Source organism: Rhinatrema bivittatum, chromosome 4 (genome assembly GCF_901001135.1).
Source record: "Rhinatrema bivittatum chromosome 4, aRhiBiv1.1, whole genome shotgun sequence".
In the NCBI taxonomy this organism is placed as follows: Eukaryota; Metazoa; Chordata; class Amphibia; order Gymnophiona; family Rhinatrematidae; genus Rhinatrema; species Rhinatrema bivittatum.
Window position 1 is genome coordinate 360,437,000 of NC_042618.1, and position 18,865 is coordinate 360,455,864.

Genomic DNA, 18,865 nt, shown 5'->3' on the forward strand with positions numbered 1-18,865 from the left:
TGCAAATGCATGTGAATGATAGGGATGTGAATCGTTTTAGGACGATTAAAATTATCGTCCGATAATTTTAATATCGTCTTAAACCGTTATGGAACACAATACAATACAGATTCTAACGATTTATCGTTATAAATCGTTAGAATCGTGAGCCGGCACACTAAAACCCCCTAAAACCCACCCCCGACCCTTTAAATTAAATCCCCCACCCTCCCGAACCCCCCCAAATAACTTAAATAACCTGCGGGTCCAGCGGCGGTCCGGAACGGCAGCGGTCCGGAACGGGCTCCTGCTCCTGCATCTTGTCGTCTTCGGCCGGCGCCATTTTCCAAAATGGCGCCGAAAAATGGCGGCGGCCATAGACGAAAAAGATTGGACGGCAGGAGGTCCTTCCGGACCCCCGCTGGACTTTTGGCAAGTCTCGTGGGGGTCAGGAGGCCCCCCACAAGCTGGCCAAAAGTTCCTGGAGGTCCAGCGGGGGTCAGGGAGCGATTTCCCGCCGCAAATCGTTTTCGTACGGAAAATGGCGCCGGCAGGAGATCGACTGCAGGAGGTCGTTCAGCGAGGGTTCCGGCGCCTCGCTGAACGACCTCCTGCAGTCGATCTCCTGCCGGCGCCATTTTCCGTACGGAAAATGGCGCCGGCCATACGCGTATGGCCGGCGCCATTTTCCGTACGAAAACGATTCGCGGCGGGAAATCGCTCCCTGACCCCCGCTGGACCTCCAGGAACTTTTGGCCAGCTTGTGGGGGGCCTCCTGACCCCCACGAGACTTGCCAAAAGTCCAGCGGGGGTCCGGAAAGACCTCCTGCCGTCCAATCTTTTTCGTCTATGGCCGCCGCCATTTTTCGGCGCCATTTTGGAAAATGGCGCCGGCCGAAGACGACAAGATGCAGGAGCAGGAGCCCGTTCCGGACCGCTGCCGTTCCGGACCGCCGCTGGACCCGCAGGTTATTTAAGTTATTTGGGGGGGGGGGGTTCGGGGGGGGGGGGGATTTAATTTAAAGGGGCGGGGGTGGGTTTTAGGGGGTTTTAATGTGCCGGTTTTTCGATTTTTCGATTTTTTTAACGATTTTTTCACGATTTTTCACGATATTTTACCCCCCCAAACGGCAACAATACGATTCCCTCCCCCTCCCAGCCGAAATCGATCGTTAAGACGATCGAGGACACGATTCACATCCCTAGTGAATGAGGCTATTTATTCACTCCGAATGCAAAAAAAAGCAATGTGCTCCTAAAAGTATCACAAAAAAGCACCCTACTTATGGAGGAACAAATCTTTAAAAAAATAATTAAAAAAAAAAAAGTGCCGGCAGTCGGGTGCAGGAAACAGACACTCAGTTGCCAAGCGTTCATTTCCTGTACCCCTGGCTGTGCACCGTTTAGGAAACCGACGCCGATAAATTTGGTGGCTGTTTTCCTAACCGGTGGACAGCCGACTCTCGTAGCCTCCTTGATAATGCGACCCCTAATTTAAATATTGCATGGCGGCCCCAGGAGGGTCGCTTTGGGGCACGTTAGGAAAGCGAGTGCTGACTGTTCAGTGCTCGCTTTCAGTGCACAAATATTGCATCGGCTCCTTGGTTCTCTGGTTCATCATCATTATAACCCTGCTAGTTACTTGGGAAGGAATGCTGATTCAATCATAGTGATCTTCCTAATTGGCCTCAACTTTCCATAAGCAGTAAATTTAGAGGAAAAATTCCTTAGGGAAGTTGCAAATATTTTTTGTGAAATCTTATTCAATTGCATGAGGAGATTTACCCTACCTTTGTAATTTATTTTTGTTTAAATTGTTATTTTGTGTATGATGAAATAAATTCAGGCAATAAGAGAGTACTATTTAGCTTCCCTTTAAGATTGTTCACAGGGAAGGTAACTTTCATACTGGTGTACGGGCGCAAGTGCGTGCAATGTGCCAATTCACACCTAAGGATGCAGCCATTTTATAACACGTGCATATATGTGTGCATGGTATAAAACAGGCTATACACAATACATCTACATACATTATTATATGGACGCACGCATGTGCGCGCAAATGCCCCTCTGTCGCGTGAGGGGATTTTAGTAGACACGCACACCAACTGTTGGTGTTTGAGGTAGTTGTGGGTGGATCCTTGGACCGGTGGCAGATGACCACACCCCTGGGGGAAGATCCAGAGAGGACCCCGAGGGAAGATCCCGAGAGTGTGGAGACAGACACACACTAATTCTTTTATTAGACAGTATATGGAACCACCAGAGGTGGCAGTAGTGAGCTGGAAGCGACTGGCTGCGCTGTAGTCCCTCAGATACTGGAACAGCGATCCTGGATAACTGAGCTGTAGAGAAACTGAAGATAGTGAGTAGGCAGGGTATGCAGAGTTCAGGAACAGAACTTGATGGTAACACTCACACATTAGTCTCTTAGAAGCAGCCCAGGAGATGGAATGAAGTAGGCCCTCGAGGAGCGAGTACCTAGTTCCAGGAAATGCTCTGAGAGAGAGATGGTAACTCACTGGTGTTGTAGGCAGCGATGACTTCCTGGCAGAAGTGGTATTCAGTAGCAAGTCCGGGAACGTGGGCCCTCGAGGAGCGAGTACTGGTTCCAGATTGCGATCTGAAAAGCAAAGAGAAAGCGAGGCCCCCGAGGAGCGGGTACCCCTGGTAAGTCCGAGGAGGCAGAGTAGCAAGATATGCAGAGAGCGAATCCCATCCGCCGATACCTGGAGGAAAGCCTTTGCTAACTCGATTCTTTAGCGATTTCAGAGACCTTAAATATCTGGTGAAGATGACGTCACCTCAGGAGGACGCCCCTGAGGTTCGCACCACTGCTGTTACTTTAGTCAGGGCCGCGCCGCATGGGCACGCCCTTAGGTTTCTGGGAAACATGGCGAAGTGCAGCGTCTAGTCGGTCCGGGGACGCCGGAGGAGAATGGCAAGATGCCGCCGCGGCAGCCAAACTTCCAACAGGCCAAGAGGGAGTCGCCAAAGAGGTAAGGTGGGCGTAGTGGAGACGTCGGGCAGCGACGGTCGCAACAGGTACCCCCTTCAAAGGGCGATTTCCTCTTCAGGTACCAGGCTTGGGTCTTGACGGATGCACGAGGTGGAACTGACGAAGCATCTCTTTGTCCAGAATATTGGTCTGAGGCTCCCAAGAGTTTTTGTCGGGGCTGAAACCTTCCCACTTCAGAAAGTATTCAAAAGTATTGCCTCTTTTATGAACATCCAGGACCTCTTCGACTTTGAATTCTAAGTCATCTTCTGCATTGATGACAGGTGGATCTTGAAGTTTGGAAGAAAATTCACTGAGTATGAGTGGTTTCAGAAGTGAAACGTGGAAAGCGTTATGAATGTCAACAGCAGTGGATTGAACTGCTGGGACATCACTGAGCTTCAGTGGAAGTGGCGGTGTTGGGGAACTTCCATAGCTCACTTCAAATGATGACACAGTAGTGGATCTTTCAGCTTGATGAGGGGACTCCTCAAGTCTTCCACTAGACGTCTGAGAATGAAGTTGCCTTCTGCCCCTGAGCCCATTGGGGCAGGAGTCCAAACTGTGACTGGTCCGTAAGTCAAGGAGACTGGAAGAGAAAGCAGAGGAGAGGGCGCAGTATGGCCTAAGAACAGTCCTCCTGCAGGACATAGACCCGTCTGTTTTCCGGACGGATGGAGCATGTAGAGACATCATGGCTGGGCTGATCACAGTATATGCAAAGGCCGCGCCTTTTCCAAAGTCTTCTTTCTTTGGAACTTAAACGTCCATGACCAAGTTGCATCGGTTCATCTTTATCAGCAGCAAGAATTACTGGAACCATCCGAGGTGCAGATATCGCACGAGCCTGTTTCAACCCAGGTAACATCTTAGGCCGAAGTTCCTTCACCTTGTCCCGGAGCCGGTGATCAATCCGATTGGCCAAGGCTACTAATTTGTCCAGCGAGTCAGGTGTTTCACGAGCAGCCAGCTCATCCTTTAAACGGGTATCCAGGCCTCTGCAAAAGAGTGTCTTGAGACATTTGGGGTCCCAGCGGAGTTCTCCTCAAGAGTTTTGAACTCGATGGCAAATTCAGCCAATGATCTGTTGCCTTGCTTCAATTCCACCAAAGAAGAATCGGCAACAGCAGTACGAGCAGGGTCATTGAAAACGGATTTAAACAAGTCCATAAATTCTTCTATGTCCTGCAAAATGGGGTTCTTGTGCTCCCACAAGGTAGATGCCCAAGACAAGGCCCTACCATCCAGGTATGAAAGGATGTAGGTAGTCTTGGAAAGAGCCATAGGAAATAAAGATGGCTGTAAGGCAAAATGCATGCAGCACTGGTTTAAGAAGCCCCGGGTCTTCTGGATTTCACCGGAAAAGCGGGTTGGAGCCACCAGCGGTACAGCAGTCTTTAAAGTTACCTCCTGTAACTGACCTTCATTGTTGGAAGCTGTGCCTTGAACCTTCTGTGTGTGTAGCTGATGAAACGCTGAAGTAAGTTTCTCCAAGGCATCTTGCTGCTCCACAATGCGTTGGGCCAGGCCTGGTATGGCCTGCAAGGCATTGAGTTGTGCCAGATCCATGGAGTTAGCAATCTGTTGGTGTTTGAGGTAGTTGTGGGTGGATCCTTGGGCCGGTAGCAGATGACCACGCCCCCGGGGGAATATCCCAAGAGGGACCACCGGTCAGGCTCAGAGTATGGAGACAGACACACACTAGTTCTTTTATTAGACAGTATATGGAGCCACCAGAGGTGGCAGTAGTGAGCTGGAAGCGCCCGGCTGGGCTGTAGTCCCTCAGATACTGGAACAGTGATCCTGGATAACTGAGCTGTAGAGAAACTGAATATAGTGAGTAGGCAGGGTATGCAGAGTTCAGGAACAAAACCTTGATGGTAACACTCACACATTAGTCTCTTAGAAGCAGCCCAGGAGCTGGAATAAAGTAAGCCCTTGAGGAGCGAGTACCTGGTTCCAGGGAATGCTCTGAGAGAGAGATGGTAACTCACTGGTATTGTAGGCAGCGATGACTTCCTGGCAGAAGTGGTATTCAGTAGCAAGTCCGGGAACGTGGGCCCTCGAGGAGCGAGTACCGGTTCCAGACTGCGATCTGAAAAGCAAAGAGAAAGTGAGGCCCCCGAGGAGTGGGTACCCCTGGTAAGTCCGAGGAGGCAGAGTAGCAAGGTATGCGGAGAGCAAATCCCATCCGCCGATACCTGGAGGAAAGCCCTTGCTAACTCGATTTGTTAGCGATTTCAGAGACCTTAAATATCCGGTGAAGATGACGTCACCTCAGGGGGATGCCCCTGAGGTTCGCACCACTGCTGGTATTTTAGTCGGGGCCGTGCCGCATGGGCACGCCCTTAGGTTTCTGGGAAACATGGCGAAATGCAGCATCTAGCCGGAGGAGAATGGCAAGATGACGCCGCGGCAGCCAAACTTCCAACAGGCCAAGAGGGAGTCGCCAAAGAGGTAAGGTGGGCGTAGTGGAGATGTCGGGCAGCGACGGTCGCAACAGTACCCCCCTTCAAAGGGCGATTTCCTCTTCGGATACCAGGCTTGGGTCTTGAAGGATGCGCAAAGTGGAACTGACGAAGCATCTCTTTGTCCAGAATATTGGTCTGAGGCTCCCAAGAGTTTTCTTTAAAGATGGCCGCCGCCATCATAAAGATGGCCGGCGCCATCTTTAAAGATGGCGCCGGCCATCCAGTGCTCCTACCATGTGACAGGGGCCGGCCAATGGCACGGATACCCTGTCACATGGTAAGGGCAAAGAGCCATCGGCGCCATCTTTATGAGTGGCAGCCGACGGCCTGAGAACGGGAGATTGCTCCCGGGACCACCAGGTAATTTTTAAATGTTTTGGGGGGATCGGGAGGGTGGGGGAAGCTAAGGGGTCATTTTTAAAGGGTCGGGTGGGTTTTTTTTTTTATCGGGCCATCGGCGCCATTTTTGAGTGGCAGCCAAAATGGCGCCGATGGCCCGAGAGCGGGAGATCGATCCCCGCGCCCCCCACTGGACCACCAGGTACTCGTAAAAAGTTTTGGGGGAGTTTGGGAGGGTGGGGGAAGGTAAGGGGTCAATTTTAAAGGGTCAGGCCTCACTAAAAAAAAATTAACGATGTGAATCGGAACCGATTCCGATTCACATCTCCACCGATCAAATTTTTTTCTCCCTCCAGCCGAACCCGATCGTTAAGACGATCGGGCACACGATTCACATCCCTAGTGACTAGCAAAATACCTGAAGTTATGTGGTAGAAATGGATGCACATGATGCATCCATATGAAATTGTGCGCACATACTGACATGCAGCTGATTTTATAACATGCACGCATAAATGAACATATGGTATAAAACAGCTGTATCCATTGGTGCGAGCCGGCAAACACGCATACATGTGCGCCTGCATGACTGTTGACAAGTTACTGTCAATATGAACTATCAAGTATCAGCTGTGCTTCATTAATGTTTTCACAGTTTTGTTTCTTACATTAAATAAGATCATTCGTAGACAAGAAAGATTTAGAGTTTTTGGTTTACTCTTTAATCATATCACAGCTTGATTACTGTAATGCATTATATCAAGATTGTACAGCAAAGCTTCTGAAGCAATTATAAGTGAACCAGAATACAGTGGCCTATTTGACTTTAGGGGCCAAGAAATATGAATCTGTGACACCCCCCACACCTTGATTAATTTACATTGACTGCCAGTCACCATGAGATGTGAGTTCAAGATTTTAACATTAGCTTTTAACAGTCTGTTTATAGATTCTTCTCTCATCTAATTCTTTGTAAATCCATTTATTCCCTTTGGTCTCTTGGTAATTCTTCCACCCAGTAGAATTACGATTGGCATGGACACATGAAATAGCTTTCAGTTACTTGGCACCATTTCTCTGGAATCGTTTACCTTACTGTATCAAAAGTGAGAAAAGTTATCTTAAATTTCAGAAAAACCTGAAAGCCTGGCTATTTGCTCAGGTTTGCAATTTGAATTAATTGTAGTACAATTCTATTGTTTTTTTATTACATTTTAAGAAATCTGGTTACTTTAGTTAGGCTAGACTGTTTGTTTATTGCATCTTTATCAGGCCGATACAGTACAGTTCACTCCGGTGGAGCGCACTGTTAACCCGCATTTGGATGCGCGTTTTCGACGCGCTAGCTTTACCCCTTTACCCCTATTAGTCATTCCTGCGCGATACAGTAAGTAAAATGTGCAGCCAAGCCGCACATTTTACTTTAAGAAGTTAGCGCCTACCCAAAGGTAGGCGTTAATTTCTTCCGGCGCCGGGGAAGTGCACAGAAAAGCAGTAAAAACTGCTTTTCTGTGCACCCTCCGACTTAATATCAAGGCGATATTAAGTCAGAGGTCCCAAAAGTTAAAAAAAAGTTAAAAATTTAAAAAAAAAAAAAATTTAAAATCAGCCGGTGGCTCGCAGGTTGAAAACCGGACGCTCAATTTTGCCGGCATCCGGTTTCCGAACCCGTGGCTGTCAGCGGGCTCGAGAACCGACGCCGGCAAAATTGAGCGTCGGCTGTCAAACCCATTGATAGCCGCCGTTCCTGTTCAAAAAGAGGCGCTAGGGACGCGCTAGTGTCCCTAGTGCCTCTTTTTTCCACGGGCCCTATTGAGCGGGCGCTCGCCTGCTCTCCCGCGAACTTTACTGTATCGGCCTGTATGTTAGGTATGATGGTTATTTGTGTAAGTTTTTTTATTTGATTTTTCTTTTCTTTTTTAAATGTTTTATATATGATGGAATTTAATATTATTTTGTTAACCAACTTGATGGTATTTCTCTAAGGGTGGTATATTAAATAAATTAAAAAAATAATGTTCTAAAATAATGGGAACTATTTCTCTGTCTTGCAGAGCAACAGTGTTATGCTAAGGTTAACACAACTTTTGAATTATATTTCTTCCTCCTTCCACCCAACACAGAAAATGATGAAGGATAACAATTTGGTGCGTCATTTGGATGCTTGTGAAACCATGGGGAATGCCACCGCTATCTGCTCTGACAAGACTGGAACGCTAACAACCAACAGGATGACGGTGGTACAAGCATATGTGGGAGACGTCCACTACAAAGAGATCCCTGAACCAGATTCTTTACCTTCCAAAACCCTGGACATGCTAGTCAACGCTATAGCCATCAACAGTGCTTATACTACAAAAGTCCTGGTAAGCTGTCAAACATTCATGGTTGTTTTTGGCAACCATGTTCGTGTTTTAATATCCTGTTTATCATAGGCAATGGTCATAGATAATGTGATTGCATAATCAGTGAGAGATAGCTAAAATAAAAGTTTTCATCATATTTGGCTATAAATAGGAGGGATAAGAAGAAAAACAAAGGTTGTCCTGATAGCTCAGTGATAATGCTGTGCACAGCCATGTAGAAGACCTGGGTTCAATTATCTGGTTAGATCTGCTCCCTGGGCCTGCCAGGGCTGGGAATGCCACCAAGATCGCATTCACGTCAGAACCCCTGGGGAGAGGGAGTCCCAGTCATTGTGCAGTGGTGGCACTTAATGGACCTTGGCCAAGGACTATCACTGCAATACCTGTGCTATGCGAGTTGGGAGGGGAAATAAAATAGAGTACGAAATCCCTGGGTAGTTGCAAATGAAAGTTCATGGTGCTCATTTCTAGCCGTGGTTCCTATTGGGCTGGAAACTCAAAGCAGAAATCCCCCCTTCCTCTATCCCTACCCCTGCCTTAAAAGTAAAGAAGAAGAAATACACTGTAGAATCTTGATAAAATCTAGCAATAAATACCTAGGAGGAATGGAAAAATATATTACAGAATAAAATTAGCAAGGGAAAGATAAGCAATGTGAATTAATGATAGAAGGGTTAAGCAAGATTAATTTTTCTTCATGTCTCATGTCTCTTTCTTCTCAATCTGGAAATTGCCCTTTTGTTTCTTCTTTCTTCTCTATATGGAAAGAGCTTTTTTGCTTCTGGTTTTTTGTTTTTTTTTGTCTCATTGAGGTTAGGTATAGCAAAAACTTTGCATTGAAGTACAAAAATGAAAGGAAATTAGGAGAAATGTGGGACAAGGATATTGGGGCATTGTTCCAAACATAAAGAATTACACTCATTAACATGAGAAAATGAATGCATAGATGAAATGTACATCCAGAACAAAATAGTTATTCAGTTTTGTCATAATTGTCAAAGTGATCATGCTAACAATAACTTTCAAAGATTTCTGTGACTTTTCCATGAATTAAAGACAAAACAGGTGAAATATTTTAGTCAAAAACAACATTGAATTTTCCATAACATTTGAAATAAGTGAACATTTTAGAGATGTGCATCATTCAATTTGTTTTTTTGCATGTAAAATGTGTATGTGCATAAAATGAGATATATGTGTAAGTAAAACTTAGGTGTATAAAATTCTGTTTTATGCACATAAAATGGTATTTACATGCAAAACTTTTGAAAATAAGTGTAAATGAATGGGAATTTCAAAATGAAAATCTCAAAAACTGGCCAAATCAAAAACAAAACAAATCGCTTTTTTTTTTGGCTGCACACCACTGGAAATTTCCCCTGTAAATTCATAATGTGAGCCTTTGAGAGGCATTTAGGAAAGTGTATTAAGCACTGCACGATAGAATAAATAAATAAATACTGAAATATTTTAGCAGATGGCCCAGGATTACAACTGTGCAGTTTTTTCACTTTGCTAGAGGAATTTAGCAAAATTCTCTTTTTTTCAAAATTTCAATATCGTACAATTTCAAGAAAGGAATTTGAGAGGATTTCCCTATATATATAATAGAAACAGTCCATAATTGACTGAAATTGCAGACTTTTTCCAGATAAAAAGTTTAAAGTTTCTGGAAAATGTAAAGTCACAGTGCTGCTATGCTTGTACTGGAGTATTATGTGTTCTAGTTCCATTTGCATTGCTCCTAATGCATCAAAGGGAATATATTTATTTCAGAAAAATCTAGACAGGTTTATGCGGAACTTTTTAAAATAATTGAGAGGCTGTTCAGCCCAGTCTCGGCAGCTGTAATTAACATGGCTCCAAGTCTGTCCCATTCAATATGCAGCCATGACCTGATGGTGGATTTAAATGAGGGATGAGTTTTGGATGCCTCATGATTTGGTTATAGCCCGGAAATGGGGAACTTTGCTGGTTGGCAAAGAGACCCTAGGAGGTGGGGATCAAGTTTGAATGCTCTGGCTTTAAAAGCAGGCAACTTGAGGAATTTTCCTCTTTTCCCGATTCTTCTGGCTCAAGGATCCCCCTCTCCCTTCCTTTTGCTTACGGTGAGTTGACTGTTGAATCCTCTATCTCGTATTTTTGTAGTTTGGGAGGTGGTGGGAGACACAAATCAGTTTTTTTGGTTGGTGTGGTGACTTCACTTGAGTGGGTAGTTAATCTTGTGATTCTGGGGTTTGAAGATGCTGATGGCGTGCTGGGGGTTGCACACTGGATATGTGGCTGGGAGATGGCCATTGGTGGTTATTTCCCTAAAAAGCCCTTTCTGCTAGGTCATAGCGGGGGAGGCCTAAACTGCTGGCAGTGGCTCTCTGGAAGGGGTCTGAGATGCAGGAGGGTCATAGGTAGTCCCCTTTGTGCTGCGGTGGTATGATACCCAGGCTTTGGGGTAGGGGCAGAAGAAGTGTTCCTTGTTATAGCTCAGGTCATCTATTACACAATAAAGCTGCAGCCTTATTTACCCAAAAAGATGTCAGTGTTTTCTTATGAGATTGTGAGGAGAGTGGCGAGTGTGGATGGGCCGAGTGGTCTCAGCTATCCATGTTATACATTTAGGGATAAATATTTAAAGGCCGATGCATGCAAAACCAAGGAGATACGCTCGTGGTCAGGCCGTGTGCGCCGAGTGCATTCTTAGAGCAGCCCGGCCATGTGCGTATCTCTCGGTATGCGTGGAAGTACCGGGTCTTTAAAAAGGGGCAGGCCAGGGGCGGGGTCTGGGCAGGGGCCAGCCGGGACAGCGCTATTTTGCGCTGTACCGGTGAAACACGCGCCGGCAGCCAGCCAGCGTGCACAACTTACTTCTACTCAAAGGAGCAGGTATGTTGAAAAACAAAAAAAATTAGGGTAGTGAGGGAGGGTTTAGGGGTCAGGGAGGAGAGGGGGAAAAGGGAGGAAGGTCAGTTAGGGGGATAGGGAAATTCCCTTCCAGTCTGCTCCTTAATTGGAGAGGACTAGGAGGGAATTCAGCAAAGGCCCAATCGCGAATGGGCACACACACACACACGCACATGCCGATACAAAATCAGGCACTCATGTGCGTGTGGGTATCAGATTTTATAATCGCGTGCACATGGACACCCGCGTGGGCCTTTAAAAATTTACCTCTTTAAGATTAATTTTCAAAAGCATTTACATGCCTAAATAGGCTTTTTGAAAATTACCCGGGGGGACGTATACTTAAAAGTAGAGATGGGACAGGGAATTCATTTATGCACCTACTTTCGATTTTCAAAACTATGGGGTGAATTTTCAAAAAAGTTACATGCGTTAATGTAGCATATATTATAGCAATTTTCCAAAGCCCATTTACGCGCATTAACGGGTAGATTTTAAAAGACGCGCCAATTTTATAACATGAGCATGTTATAAAATCCAGTATCCACTTACACAAGGGGGGGATTTTAAAAGAATCGTGCTCCAACACGATCAGTCCTTTGCCCAGTTCCCTCCCAGTCCATTCCAATAAAGGAGCAGACTAGGAGAGAAATTCCTACCAACTCTACCTCCCTTTTCCACTCTCCTCCCTGACCCCTAAAATCCCTTTTCCTACCTTTTTTTCTTTTGTTTTGGAACTTACTTCATCTGAAGAGATGAAATGTTATGCTGCCGGCACGTGCTTCCCTGGGACAGAGCCTAATGGCGCTGTCCCGGCCGGCCCCCACCCTGCCCCTCCCCTGGCCCGCCCCTTTTAAACAACCCAGCAGTTCCATGCATACCGGGTGATACACGCATGGCTGTCGGTTTTCAAAATGAGCTCAGCACGTGCTTGGCCCAGCCACGCGCATGTCGCTCATTTTTTGCGTGCACCAGGTTCTTAAAATTTACCCTTTAGTGCACATATACGTGACTATCCTATGGACAATTCAATGGCATATATTGTAGCAGTTTTCAAAAGCCCACTTACATGGATATAAAATGCAATTTTAAGCTTGTAAATGCTTTTTAAAATCAGGCCATTAGAGCACACAAAGGTACGCTATGTCCTGCTAATTTTTAAAGTGGACTTTTACATGTAAGTCAACTTTGAAAATTCAGGCTGAAGTCCACATGTAATTTGTACACATGGGGGTAGATTTCATAAATCTACGCACGCGCGTACTTTTGTTCGCTCACCAGGTGCAAATAAAAGTACACTGGATTTTATAAGATATGCGCGTAGCCATGCGTATCTTATAAAATCCGGGGTCGGCAAGCGCAAGGGGGTGCACATTTGTGCAACTTGCACGCACCGAGCCCTGTGCGCGCTTCCCGTTCCCTCCGAGCGGCCTCCGAGGGAACTTTCCTTCTGCCTCCCCCCACCTTCCCCTCCCTTCCCCTACCTAACCCACCCCCCCTGGCCCTATCTAAACCCCCCCCTATCTCTGTTGCAAAAGTTACGCCTGCTCGAGGCAGGCGTAACTTTGCGCGCGTCGGGCCGGCTGCCATGCGCCATGTTCCGGTCCGGGGGTCGCGGCCACACCCCCGGAACGCCCCGGGGCCAAAACCACGCCTGCGGTACCTCCCCCGGATGACTCGCCGGCCGCATCACACCCCCCGATGACGCGTGGATCGCGACACGCCCCCGACACCCCCCCCCAGGAAAGCCCCTATGCAAAATAGGCTCGGCGCACACAGAGGCGTTTTAAAAGGGTTACTCGCGTACCTTATGCGCGTAACCCTTTTAAAATCCGGCCCTTGGATTTCAGCCCTAAGCGTGTTATTATAAAAACATGCTGGATAACTTGTCCTGGATATTCAGAGGGATAAATGCCCCACTGAATATACTTACCTAAAGTTATCCAGATTAAGTTGGACAACATTCAGATCTAACCGTTTATGTTTGAATAGAACCAGTTAGGTTTGAAAGTTATCTGGCCACCTGTGGCCAGATATATAGCCGGATAAGTGGCTGCAAATAAAACATAAACATAAAAAAGGCCTCTTCACAGCCTGATCCTCTAGCCCCTCCACCCCAGAAAGCACTTTAAAATAAATGAGGGCATACCGCCCAATCTCCCACCCCCAACCCACTAAATTAAAAATAAAAAGGACTAGCACTCTGAGGCCAGCCTCTCCGCCTTCCTTGTTCTTGGCAGCAAAATCATGACCCTGTCCACCAATTCCTATTCCACCCTCTCCCCCACTCCGGATACCTAAAACCCTAGCCGGGAGCTCTGACAGCAACATTGGAAGTGTAGAATAATAATGTTGCTGTGACATTACAAGATGTTGAAGTCTCATTTGTTTATACAAGGTTTTGGTTATTGACTGTATTCTGTGATGTCTGATAAATTCCTGTGAAAAATAAAATAAAAAAACACAAATGAAATTTCCTAGACATTGGGCAGACTATATTAGCCTTATGGTCCTTATCTGCCATGACAGTCTATGTTTGTTCTTATGTTTCTCATATTGAAAAACAAAATAAATACAAATACATTTTAAAAATATGTTTGGACTGGTTTGGAATATAATGCAGTTTGCTCTACAGAGATTTAACCATGTGCATAATTTTTTTGCACACCTTTGGATTTTGCAGAATACAGTCCAGAAATGACATCTTTTAATTTTACCCTAATACTGCAGTCATTTTCCGTTATATTAATAGGACATTGTGATAATGCTATCAGTGCCGGTCTGAATTCAGTGGTTGCAAAAGATCAGTGTTAATTATTTTGGTAATAAACCATGAGCAGAGGAGTGTAAATAATAATCTCTTGAGTAACTGAATGCAAAGCAATTTATCTTGTGTTACAAACTTATTAGTATACATATCTTTTTCATTTTGTTCATGATTTTAGGTGCAATTACAGACCTTAAACCATTTGCTATTATATTTATTTGCACAAGAAGTGGCAGTTTTGAAAGGCTGACAAGCAAGGGAAAGCAAGCTGATTGGTGAAAAAACAGCCTTTATTGGAAAAAGCCCGACTCGGGCCGAGTTTCGCTCCCGCAGGAGCTGCCTCAGGGGCTATTGAATGTGTGCAAATTCTGCCTGGCACGTCTTTGACATTCAATATATGTTCCCATCATGTGTGTACAAGGAATATAGAGTAATTTTTGAACACACACGCAGTGAGTCCTTACCACGGCTACATAAGGATTTCATCGCACCAGTTTTGCAGCATACATATGTTTACTACACCAAGTTGCCCAGCCTGGATCAAATGATTTTGATGTATGCTCAATCACATTGAAGACACTCATTAACAATAGCCCCTAAGGCAGCTCCTGCGGGAGCAAAACTCGGCCAGAGTCGGGCTTTTTCCAATAAAGGCTGTTTTTTCACCGATCAGCTTGTTTTCCCTTGCTTGTCAGCACTTTCGATCGGCTTCAGTTTTGAAAGGCTTTCATTCTGATTTGTGCATATCTACTCTATAAAACATGTGTCACAGAGATTTCTCTCACTCATTTCAGTGGAGTAACTTTGAAAATGGTAAACATTTAATTGTTTTTGTTAATTATGTTATATCAAAAGCACATTTTGTCAGAAGTGGGCATGTGGTACTCAAGGACCCAGTAATTGGTTGGTTAGTAGTACATGCATTATTATTGTGTTTAAATAATTTATATATTTTATGTATTCTAATTTTATTCATTAGGGATATCCTGAAAACCTTTCTGGTTAAAGTCTCATTTGCATATTGTGTTCCCTCATTTATATTTATGCAGGATCTAATTTTAGCACCATGGGGCTTAATTTTCAAAAGAATTTTCATGTATAGAACATATTTTTATTGTGTAAATGGGCTTTCAGAAAATTAGCCCCAAGGTTTTTCACATAAGAATATGCACAGCACCACAAAGAGCACATGTACTGCAAAGAGGGCATTTCCGATGGCAGAATAAACTGGAGGAATGATTCATGTGTGTACTTTTCCATTTTCAAACATATAATTGTGTATTCTCTAACAGGTATAAATGTGCAGTCCTGTGCCATACTAAGGTATACATAGTCCTTCTAATTTTCAAAATGGGCTTATGTGCGGGCTTCAGCCCTATGCAGTGCATTATAAAATTACTATAATAAAATAAAATAACATTCCAATTTCTTTTACAGAAATCATGTGAAACAATTGAGATTCACCTAAAGGAAGGTGAAAACCTCAGAAAACACATAGATTGGACATAAGTAAAATTTAATTTTCAGTGCTATTGGTTTCAGACATTGGTAAAAATAGATAAATAAACTTTCCTAAAAAATATCTTTATCCTTTTTCTTACCGTAAATGTTGTAATCCTTTTTCATATACTCCCAATAAATTCATGTGAAAAATAAAAGTACAAAATTCTAGTCCTTTTTACAGATCATAGTGCAAGACATAAAAATAATTATATCTCTAATTTTATTAAACAGAGGCAAATTTCTTAAAACCATGAAAAGATAACTTTCTCATTTTATTGGACTAACTAAAGCAATTCTTTAAGTCCATAGAAAAACAACACTACTTATCTGGGAAGCGAAGGACATCAATATACTCTAGAGGGAAGCCAGCCTCTCAAGATTTCACTGAATATACCTGGCTATCTTAAAAGTAAGCTGGATAGGTATAACTGGCTAACTTTAGACCTGCCTGCATCTCAGCCAAAGTTAGCTGGCTAGGTTCACTGACTAACACTGTTCCTTCCTGAAATGTCTACCGCCCTGTCCAGGAATCCCCCCAACATATTTTCCCATGTCTTTGTGAATTTGTTTACTATTTATGACTTCACCACCTCTTCCAGAAGGACATTTAAAGTATGCACCACACTTTCCATGAAGAACTATGTCCTGATATTAGTTCTGGGTCTTCCCTCCTGAAGTTTCTTTTCATGAACCCTAGTTCAACTGTTTGCTTTCCAAAGGATAGGTTTGAGGAACATGCATCATTAAAACCTTTCAGGTCTGCATTACATCTCCACTGCACCTCCCCTCTTTCAGGGTATGTATATATTCAGATCCTTCAGCCTCTTCTCATAAGTCTTCTGATACTGACCCCATACCATTTTGATTGCCCTTCTCTGGACCGTCTCTGTCCTGTCTCTATCCTTTTTGAGATACAGTCTCCAGAACTGAACACAATTCTTCGAGACCTCACCAAGGACCTGTTTAAGGGTATTATCACCTCCTTTTTCTTACTGGTTATTCTTCTTTCTATGCAGCCCAGCATTCTTCTGGCTTTAGCAATCACATTGCTTCACCGCCTTCAGATCGCCTGACACTATCACCCCAAGATCCCTCTCCCAGTCGGTGCACATTAGTCTCACCCCCATCACAGCTCTTTTGGATTACCATATCCCAGATGCATGACTCTGCACTTCTTGGGACTGAATCCCATCTTCCAAATCTTTAACCACTCTTCAAGCTTTCTAAAACCATTCTCTCTACTCCTTCAGGCATGTCCACTCTATTGCAGATCTTAGTATCATCTGCAAATAGACAAACTTTACCTTCTACCACTTCTGCAATGTCGCTCACAAAGATATTGAACAGCACTGGTCCCAAAACTGATCCCTGTGGCACTCCATTTAACACATTTCTCTCTTCAGAGTATGTTCCATTTACCATTAAATGCTGTCTCCTGTTAAATCAACCAGTGTGTAATCTACTCCACCACATTGGTGCCTAGTCCCAAGCTTCTTATTTTATTCACGAACCTCCTATGTGGGATTGAATCAAAAGCTTTGCTGAAATCCAGGTAAATCGCATTGAGCACTCTTCCTTGATCCAGTTGTCTAGTCACCCAATCAAAAAAATCAATCAAATTTTTCTGACTGGAACTTTCTCTGGTGAATCCATGTGGCCTCAGGCCCAGCAACACACTGGTTTGTAGATAGTTCATTATCCTTTCCTTCAGTAGCATCTCCATTAATTTTCCCACCATCGAGGTGAGATTAACCATCTTGTAGTTTCCAGCCTCCTCTCTGCTTCCACTCTTCTATAGTGGAACCACAATAGCTCTTATCCAGTCACACTACACCACTCCCATTTCCAGGGATCTAATGAACAGGTCTTTCAGTGGACCCACCAGCACATCTCTGAACTTCCTTGGTATCCTAAGATGTACCTCATCCAGCCCCATGGCTGTGTCCACTTTCAGTTTTCCTAGCTCTTGCCATACATTCTCTTCTGTTAATGGAGTTTTGTCTACCCCACCTGCATCTATAGTCTTGTCAACCAACAATGGTCCTTCTACAAGGTTTTTTTTTTTTAGTGATCACCAAACTGAAGTATTTGTTTGATATTTCTGCCATTTCTTCGTCTCTCTCCACATATTGCTCCTTGACACTTTTCAATGTCACTGTACCACTTCAGGCCTACCTTCTTCTCTGATATATCTGAAAAATGTTTTGTCACCTCTCTTTACCTTTTTGGCAATCCTTTCTTCCACTTGAATTTTTGCATTCCTGATTTCTTTGTTTTCTTGTTTCACCAGGTATTTTTCCCTGTGCCTATCTTTTAGGGATCCTTTATACTTCTTGAACACTGTTCTTTTTACCTTTATTATTTCAGCCACCTCCTTTGAGAATCAGATCGGTTTCTTTTTCCTCTTAATTTTGTTTACTTTTCTAATATATAGATTTATTGCCTTTATAATAGCTCCTTTTGTTTTGGTCCACTGATGTTTCACCTCACCCATTTTCTCCCAGTCTTCTAGTTCTTCCCCCAAGAACATCCCCATTTTGACAAAGTCTGTATTTTTGAAATTCAGAACTTGGGGCTTAGTGTGACTTCTCTTTATCTTATTTGCAATATCATACCATACCAACTGATGATCACTGGTGCTCAAGTGGGCACCTAGTCAGACATTAGAGACATTATCCCCATTTGTGAGCACCAAGTCAAGTATCACACCCTCATGGGTTCCATTACCATTTGTTTGAACAGAGCCCCTTGAAGGGCATGTACTATCTCTCTATTTCTTGTAAATTCTGCAGAAGGGATAATCCAGTCTATATACAGCAGATTAAAATTTTCAACGAGCAACACTTTCCCTTCCTTCATAACTTTTGGATGTCTTCCACCAGAGCTCTGTCCAGCTCTTCTTGCATTTGGTGCTTCAGGGTGAACTGGTTCAAAACTTTCAAGTTTCACATTATAGATTTCAGCTGGAGTCAGAACAAAGCCTGCCTATAGGAACAAAAAAATCATCAGCAGACTCTCTCAATTTATGTAAATAATGTTTATTGGACTTACAAGTATATAAAATAGACAGAGACAGATGTTCATAACATGGCACCCCTTCCATACATCTTCCCCTCCCCTCCCTAACCCCCCAAAACGAATGCACATCCCTAATATTCTAGCCCTGGATGTACAGCAAAATATTCTAGCCCTGGATGTACAGCAAAAGAGCATCACCACTTTTTCCATTTCCCTAATCTCCCAAAATGCAGGAAACAGGACAATGGTCAGATATGGTAAAACATTTCTATAGTAGTCTGGGAGCACCTAAAGAACAAGCTTTGAGATAGAAACAGATAATCCAATCTGGCTTTAGAAGGGTGAGCCCCAGAAATGTGAGTATAATCTTTTGTGTGTGGATTGAATACACTGTCAAAATCAAAATATCACCAGTACTATAGATATGTTAGATAGACGCTTAGGGTAAATTTTGACCTGTCACAATAGGCTTCATCTTATAAGCAGATTTGCTAGGTGATTGGCCTTATATTTAATCATCGGTCAA

The 18,865-nt window shown here is 44.0% G+C and overlaps 1 protein-coding gene across 1 annotated transcript in view; it reads left to right on the forward strand.

Annotated features, from left to right (window-relative positions):
- The window catches only part of ATP2B2 (ATPase plasma membrane Ca2+ transporting 2), a 1,801,891-nt gene that overhangs the window by 1,454,635 nt on the left and 328,391 nt on the right, over positions 1 to 18,865 (forward strand). Inside the window, exon 15 of the mRNA XM_029600768.1 lies at positions 7,911 to 8,153. Within this exon, the coding sequence (XP_029456628.1) occupies positions 7,911 to 8,153 (243 nt within the window). The remainder of the gene's footprint in view (positions 1 to 7,910; positions 8,154 to 18,865) is intronic.